Genomic DNA, 9058 nt, shown 5'->3' with positions numbered 1-9058 from the left:
TGTATTATGTATTATTAATTGTGAATCTTTGTAATTACATTCACATTGATGAAATATAAATATTATGATTTTGTGATTTTGTTTTACTTTACCTTAAGTTTAAAGTCGATGATTTATTTAAATTTGGTATTAGTTTAAAGTTTATAAGAAAAGACTTAAAAGAAATATAAGTATCATATATGAGTTACGACTAGATATCTCGTCGCAAAGAAAGATACGAGTGACGACCATACACGTTTCTCGTCGTAAAAGACCATTTGTGACTAGATTAAGGATATTTACAATGAGAAATCTTGTCGTAGTTGACACATTTTCTTGTAGTGAAAAATTATATAAATTGATCAAAAAGAGTACTAATTTACTTATTGTTGTCGGGTTGTATTGGGTCGGAATGGTGTTGGGTCGGGTTTAGTTGGGTCGGGTGGTAAGTGGGTTGGGTCGAAATTGGGTTGGGTCACAACTGGGTTGGGTCAGAACTGTGTCGGTTATAGCTGGGTTGGGTCAGAATTGGGTCGTTATAACTGGGTTGGGTGGTAACTGGGTTGGGTGATAACTGGGTGGGTTTAACTGGGTCACTGGCGGGTGAAGTTGGGTGCGGGTTATTTTGGGTCGGAAACAGGTTGGGTCTGGGTCGTTGTTCACGGGTGCAATTGGGCACGGGTCAAACTGGGTCGACCCAACTCAGGGGTTACCAATTCCACGGGTTAAACTTGGCACGGGTGCACGCTGGGTCAAAATGGGTCGGCTTTCCAACTGACCACTCTCGACTCGGAACAGGTTGGGTCTGGGTCGCATGCGGGTTCACCCGTGGGTCGGCCCAGTTTTTGACACCCCTAATTGCACCTAATTGGACTTATTGAACTTTATTGGACCTGATTGTAACTCATTGACATGATTACCCTGTGTTTGTATAATATGGACATATTAACTTATATGCTAGTATTATAATTATGGACAAAAATTCGCACATTCTCTCACTTGAAGAAAAAGCTTTTCCATTTTGAGAGTTTTCACCCCAAAACTCTATCTTGTAACTCTCTCTACCAAACATCTCCATAACTCTCTTTTTTTTTTTCCCCAAAACTCTAATTGTCGAACACCGCAGAATTGGTAGGACCATTCCAATAAAAAAGGGGGTGGATAAATTAATAAAAGACAACACAAAAAAGAAAGTGGATGAACCAATAATAATCGGAGAAAGTACAAAAAGAGATGGTCAAAGATTATTTTTCTTCTAAAGGTAAACATGATAGATTCTAATATGACAATGCATTATTTATTTTTCTTCATGATTTCAATTAATATATTTGGAGCAGAGAGTTTTGGCTAAAGAGCCAGATTTCAAAAATCAATGATATGTGCATAACAGATCTACAATTATAGTTTCATGTTTCTGTACACGTCTTTTTTAGAACCTATTATGATCTAACAGATTATTACACTAAACTAAATGACTTATGTAATCAACTATATGAGCATGTTTATCATCATCATCATCATCATCATCATTAATGATTTGTAAAAGACTATTTCAACGTAATCATTTGCACCTTTGCCATACAGTGTCATAGAAATTTAGGACACCAAATCAACAACATTGAATCTCACTTCAATATTCTCCACGAATCAAACAAAACCAATAGTTACACGGCTTACACCCATCCCCATATTGGATCGACGTTATCCTTCTTTTGTGATGGGGAAGAAATGAAAACCATCTATCTTTTCCATTTCATGAAAACATCTTCAGTTCCTCCCCGGCATATCTCGAATACAGCTCGTCAATCTCGTCAATCCCTTCAAATACAACGTGATGCGACTCGCATAATCATGCTTGGCCAATCATTCTAACATACCTTTTTCATTTGGGAAATAAGCTTTTTGCAAGTGTTGTAGCAGTGGAATGAGAGGAGAAATCATGATTACGAGAATGTCTCAACTTTTTGTAAAAAGTGGGTGACACCCATAATTCAGCTGATGCGTATATTCAGTATTCTGGAGCATAATCAAGAACGCACCAACTTAGAGAGGACGTAAGGGGTGCACCCCTTACCTGTAAAATTGTCTCCGCGATGCCCTTATTTGAGAATACATACTCCCATTTCTCCCACATGCTATGAGGATTTTCTTCCTCCTTTTGTTGAAAGGACAGCAATTCCAGTAACGTTTCCAACTCCACAATATCACAATTTCTCCAGATTCAGTCACACAACAAAAGCATCATTGTTGCCAGCACTGAATCTCATCAATTTGATTTATCATGAAACCATATCTCCCATGTCCATGTCAAAATGCTGATGGAAACCACAACACAGGTCTAGTTTGGTTCATATTCATTATCATCTTCGCTGCCTGAGGGGCCTATCATGATCTGTCCAATTATTATCTGATTCATTAGATCTCCGTCCTCCATGACCTGTTCGTGATTGTTTGAACTCATTGAAGTTCTGCATACCTCTTTGTCTCATACTAGTGCTCTTTCTCCCATGTACATTGTCAGATGAACCCCTCTGACTACCACGAGAGCCTCCCCTCATGCTTTGTCGTCCACGTTCATTTTCAAATGAACCCCTCTGACTGCCACGCAAGCCGCCACTCATGCTTTGTCGTCCATGTAAATTGTCCGATGAACCTCTCTGACTGCCACGAGAGCCTCGGCTCATGCTTTGTCCTCCACGTACTTTGTCAAATGAACCCCTATGACTACCACGAGAGCCTCGAGAGGATCTACCAAAGTCATCATCAGAATCACTGCCCTTCACAAAACTGCCACTCTGTCGACCTCCAAACCTGTTCTGTTTTCTGATTTGGTTCGACTTCTCACCATGTCCAAGACCCCTTTCATCAGAATCATAATAGCTCTCCCTACGGTGTCGGGATGTGGAACCCTCTTCAACATCATCATCACTACCAAAAACAAGCCTATCATTTTCATCAGTGACAAAATCCATTCTTCTGGATGGGCCACGTGAAGCATTATTTTTATGACCAGCATCAGCAACATGACTAGATTTCCACTTAGGATGAACTGGAAGGTCCTCATCTGAATCAAAGTTCATATCATCATCCCCTGAACCAGACATAGATCCTTTTTGATGGAAAGACCTGGATGCGTTGGGGTAAGAACTAGATCTTGTTTTACTATAACCTGGAATATCATCGTCACTTTCAGCATCAGAATAGCTTTCACTTTCCACATCAGAAAAACGAAGTGAAGAGGCTTCCTGCTTCTGGTTTCTGTTTTGATTGTCTAGCTCATAGCTGTCAATGTCATCATCCTCATCTTCAAAATCATCAAAACCCATACTGCGCTTTGTTTGCACAGACCTTGGAGCTGGAGGTTCTTTCTCCTGAAGCCTTGAAGTTCTGCTGACCCCGTATAGGTTGTCCTGAGGCCTACTGAAGGTACCATTTTCTGGTGGACTATCCAGATTTTGATCTTCATTCATTGCACGAGCATCTGCATACTCAAAAGCTGCAACATCTGCCCCATCTGATTCATCATCATCAAAATCGAAGTTCCAGGCATTAGAAACTTGTTCCCTGTTAGGAGTCCTTTCAAGCCTTGAAATTGGTCTCTGCTGCCTTCCTTGCATCTGATTCTCCACATATTCATCAGGAGGTCGCTTATGCTCGCAGTTGAAACAAGTCATATTTCTTCTGTAGTTTAAGAAGTTGCATCTGCGAACAGATAGTTGCAGTTTGAGCAACGATGTCAGATAACTAATAAAACATCATGCAAGGGATCAAAGGAATAAGAAACACAGGTAGGAGCATAGGTTTCTAATTTTTCTCTCTGAAGATCACAAAATTCCGATGCACATATGTACCATCGCATTGGCAATCGAATTGTAATGTAATGTAGACATGTCTCTTAGCAAGTCATCTATTATTCATAAAATATAGTTTTTTCCGAAGCATCTCTGTGGAGATCTACTTCGAGAGTTTTTCATAAATGTTTCTGTCAGATTCAATGTGATTCACTGCTCTTTTTTAAAATAAATACATAAAGGACTCCTGGGCATGTAACATCGTAATTTCTTGATTATCATAATTTTGATTTATAATCTCTGCATAACTCCTGGGCTACAAATCAATTGGGGAAAGGAGGGAAGGGAGGGGGGGGGGGGAGGAAGCTGCCAGCTAAGGGAAGCCTGGATGGATTCAGAACATGGGAAACTAGCATATCTAGTTAGCTTGATGATTTAAGGGTAAAGCCACATTATGCTCAAGAGGGAAAGAGAAAGATATTAAATCAGTTATTAAGCAATCACATTATCACTAGAACTCTAGAAGACTGCAGATAATAAAGAGCAGGGACTCACTGGGGGCATTCCCATTCTCCTGGAAGCAACTGCCTTTTGGGACGTTTTGCATCACATTGCAGGCAAACAGAATTCTTGGCAAAATTCATGAAATTGCACCTGCAGTCAATGACAACCAGGATTAACAGATAACAAGAAAAAATGGAAGCCACACCAATAACTGTGGATAACTAATTTCTCCTGTCTATATCATTCATCCTTCTATTTAGTCTATATCACCAAATTTTTAGATTCAACCCAGTATCTTTACTATAGAATCATGGATTCAGAAAAAATCTAGTGGCACATTAATCAACTATTGGCAGGACTAAATGAAATTAGATTAGAATCATGGAATTAAAACTCTTCCGTTTTGTAACGGATTCTGGATTTGCCGTTCCGCGAAATCTCATTAAGGAACGCATATAAAAATCACAAACTTGTCGCCGCATTGTCCGTTCCGTAACGTGAACTCGCCGCGTTAGAACGCTTTTATCCTCGTTACATCCGCTCTTTTCAAACGTTATGATTTAATTATATAGCTGATGAAACATGATATTATGATAGATTTGATTATATTATGTTGTAACAATGCGTCAAGAACTAAAATAAGGCAAATAAGGTTAGAACATATTAATGTGATTTTTTTTAAAAAATTCACGACGCAACGGCCGCGATATATTCTATTTTTCCGTTACAAACCATTCCCGCGACAACGCGACCGTTCCCGCAACCGCTTTTTTTTTTCCCTAATTAGGATTCCAATTTACATAATTGGACATTCCATAATGAGAAAAGCAAACGTAATTTTGAAAGACCCAACATCTGCAAATTGCCACCACATCATGCAGCCAATAACATAGCAGACAATTATTCACTGTTTAACCCAAAAAAGCAAACCGCCCATTTTTAACCCAAGTTTCGCAACCTTTAAGCCCTATTTTTGCACACTTTGATCAAACTAACAAGCAAATCACTACATTAGTAATACTTTATAGGTAAACTTCAATCATAAAGTAAGAGCAGATATAAGTTGGACAACAGGAAATATAATTGACAAAGAACAGTGCCCAAATAGCAAAAATTTGATAAGAGCAGTCAGCAGAGGGGATACTTACCAAACTCGACATTATGAGTAAAGTTAGCACCTCAAACAAACTGAACAAGAATAAAAGCAGAGACAGACTTCAAACTGTAAATGAAGAAAAAGACATACTTGGGACATAACCAATCACCCTTTTTCATCTCAATGTCATCACGTCCAACTCGTCTCTTGGGCGGAGGTGGTGGCTGCTTCACCTTTGGTGGACGCTTCTTGATCACTGGAGGAGGGAGATTGGGATCTATCGGCACCGCACTTAACCTGACAACCTCGTGAAGTAATTTACGGACTATCGATTTCACAGATTTGTGCTTCAACAAAGCCTTATTTTCAACTGATCCATTTATGGGATCAAAGCCATAAGTCATAAAGACACGCATCAAATCGATTGTCCTTGCCTCATCCTCCTTATTAGTAACCAAATATGCTCTTTCACAGTTATATCTTAAACTACAGGAGCTGCAAACCTGAAAGCACATGAAACCCTTTGTTAAAACTGCAGAATGGACTGAAAGCAATTCAACATAATTGTTTCCACTCAACAGGCTCGAGTTTGATGGTAAAGCAAATAACAAACTCCAAAACTGGAATTCCCGCAAATATACAACAATATATGTACACATGTACCCAATCACAAATTGACACAAAGACAAAGACATCGATCCCGCGTACTAATTTTTACTTCAGAACCCAAATGTATATCAGTATATCTATAGCTAACTGAGCACCTCTCACAGCAGGCAACACTCAGTTCTGTTAAGTATGGAGAACTATGACTTAGCCAGTAAGCAAGTGAGCAACACTTACATCTCCTTCATCAAGATGAGCATGTTTCCTCAAAAGTTTTGCAGAAAATACCACCTTCTTGTCTGCACTAGGACATCCATACCCAACAAGTGTTTGTATATCCTGTCTCGAAAGTGACCTGAAATCAATTCCCATTCAAAACCAACAAAATAAAAAAAGGAAGAAATCCATAATAGTGCAAACTAAGGCAGCAACCAGGACTGATCCGACCACAAAATCAACCATCGCAGCATGAACAGGTAATGCAAGTTTCTTCTTTTCTTTGATACCATTTCTTCCTTTATCATTCTTACCAATGATTTAAAAATCAAACAAGCAATACAACCTCCAATTCTAATTAGTTACAACACTTTGACTTTTACACTATTCATAATACACATTTTGACCTGAAAAGTATCACTGACGGCCCGTTTGATAAGAGGCCATAACTGGTGGGAATGGTAATGCATTATAATGTAAATTTGTTCTGGAAATCCAATGTCATTACCTATGGTAATGCCTACTCCATCTCAAGATATCCATCTTCCTAAAATCTCATTACTATCCATTACCACTTGGAAAGGTGGTATTGGGTGGCAATGGAAATTTGCAAAAGGAAGCCCGTGTTTTGTGAAAAAGTTTCATTCTCATGGTCACTGACAAGAGAACTTCTTTACAATTTACACTAAATTTCATTAGCACTACCACTATTTATTACCCCTAACCAAATGGGCCCTGATATATAAAACAAATTTTAGTATGCAAGACATTATTGGATTTACATCAATATAAACTTACAAAATATAACATTTTTCTATAACTTCCACTAATACATAATTATAGATACTACTACCATTCAAAGTTGTGCCTTGGCAAGGGTAATCCGTAATAGTCAATTAGTCATAGAGTTGCAACTAATAAAAAATGGAGGAAGAAGTTTTAATCTTCTTAGAGAGCAATGAACAATTACCTCAAAATATCGAAGCGATCTTTCCCAAAATTAACAATGGCAGCATTAACAGTCTTCCAATCCCTAGTAAAATCAAACCCTTCTTCTTCAGCAAATCCAGACACATCAACTGAACCCAATGCTTCAATCATCTGATCCTCATCTTTCCTTCTATGATCAAAATAATTCTGCTGCACTAACCTCTCCATCAATGCAACCCATTCCGGCCACGGATGTACCAACTCAATCTCTCTCTTCATCAACCCTACCTTATTCACCTCCTCCTCTCTTCCTACCACCACAACACTTCCCTCTGAATTCCTCACTACTTCATTTCCACCACTAAACCCTAACCCTAATTTATCATTATCGCCATTATTCACAGTATTCTCATTAGCTTGATTGTTCTGCTTCTTTTGTGATTCCCGCCAAGCTCGAATTCGCTGAAGAGCGTCGTCTTTCTCGGCGCGCTCTTTTTCGATTTCGTCGATTTTATCGAATACGAAGCTCAAGCGAGAGGAGAGAGAGGAAGGTTTAGGAAGTTCTGAGGAAGTGGAGGTGGTGGATTGGTGTTGAGAGGAGAGAGAAAAGTGTCTGATTAGAGGAGAGAGAAAATAACGGTGGTAGTGTTGATGGTGGTAGTGGTGGTAATGGTGGCGAAGGAGGAGAGAGAAAGAAGAAGGTGCCATGAAAGAGAGGAGAGAAAAAAAAAGGGGGAAGAAGTAAGAAGTGTGTTTAAACTTTAAAGAAGGTGATTAAAACCCTGCATAAACCCTTGAGTTTTGATTCTTTGGAGAAGAGAAACAGAGAGAGTGGAGTGGAGTAGAGTAGAGGGAGATTGATGATTTAATTTGGGCCCCTATGAAATTGAAATGTAGTCCTCTTTCAAGCATGTAGCCATGTGGGTTGTGCGTCAAATCCTTCAAAATGTAGTGAACACACAACAAGGACATAAAGTAATAGGTGAAAAATTAAAAAGATTGGGTGGTGGACTAGATTGCTAATGTTGTGGTTTAGTTAATTCGTTTTGGATATGTATTTGTCTAATAATTTTATTTTATATTTTGATTGTGTAAATGGTTTATTAGGTGTTTCTTTACGTTTTATATTGTCTCATAATATCTTTTACAACTTGTTCCATTGCAGTACCTTTGACCAACTCCAGGTCTAATAGAAACAAACTCTACAACTAATCCAGTTGTAATAACAGAAGTGGCAGAATTCAGTGGATTCATAATAGGTTCCTCAAAAAAAATGATTAATGATACAATCAAATAATGCATTATGACTTGCTAAGATCCATCTAGTTGAAATGACAAATTGAAAATTGAAGTAATACTATTATTAGATCATTAGTATTTTTTTTCTCTTTTTCTAAAAAACTTGACACAAAAAAGTAGTTTGAAAATTGATGAAATTAGGAGGGATACTCACACTAATGCCTCTAGATCGCAAGAATTTGTCGAAACCAAATGTACATGTTAAATTTAGCAATTAAAGAAACAACATTAATTGTACACTCGGGTGTGCTATTGGCATTGTATGCCGAAGGTTTTTTTTTGCTCATTTGTATTGTGAATTTCGTATATTTGGATGTTTCAGATGAACAATGAGCAAAATAATAGCCTAAAACCCTTAGGTGTACCATGTTGACAGTATATTATAAAAGTTGTAAAATAAAAACCCCGTCATTTAAATAATATATACCTTTTTCTAAACAATATTCTACTATATGATACTTCCTCTATGTTTTTAAGTTAGACCCTTTTTAGACACACTTGCCGAGACACTAATTTGAACCTTATATCTCCCATTATCAATAAGTAAAAATTACAAAAAGTTGGTACTTGGATAATATGCATTGAGACGAATCTAACAAGATTCCACGTGACTATATTTTTTTCTTAAATACAAATC

General features: G+C 38.0%; 1 protein-coding gene across 1 annotated transcript; it reads right to left on the bottom strand.

Moving 5' to 3' along the window:
- Positions 1 to 1490: 1490 nt before the first annotated feature.
- On the bottom strand, positions 1491 to 8033 carry LOC104890827 (hypothetical protein). Its single transcript, XM_010676432.4, has 5 exons — positions 7163 to 8033; positions 6214 to 6331; positions 5521 to 5873; positions 4326 to 4424; positions 1491 to 3681 (listed from the first exon to the last, which is right to left on the bottom strand). Exons 1-5 carry the CDS (start codon positions 7828 to 7830, stop codon positions 2340 to 2342), a joined length of 2580 nt encoding a protein of 859 aa, XP_010674734.3. The 5' UTR covers positions 7831 to 8033; the 3' UTR covers positions 1491 to 2339.
- Between the last annotated feature and the right edge of the window lie 1025 nt (positions 8034 to 9058).

This window comes from Beta vulgaris, chromosome 4, assembly GCF_026745355.1.
Source record: "Beta vulgaris subsp. vulgaris cultivar EL10 chromosome 4, EL10.2, whole genome shotgun sequence".
In the NCBI taxonomy this organism is placed as follows: Eukaryota; Viridiplantae; Streptophyta; class Magnoliopsida; order Caryophyllales; family Amaranthaceae; genus Beta; species Beta vulgaris.
The sequence above is the reverse complement of the archived record's forward strand: the minus strand, read 5'-3'. Positions and strand labels throughout refer to the sequence as shown.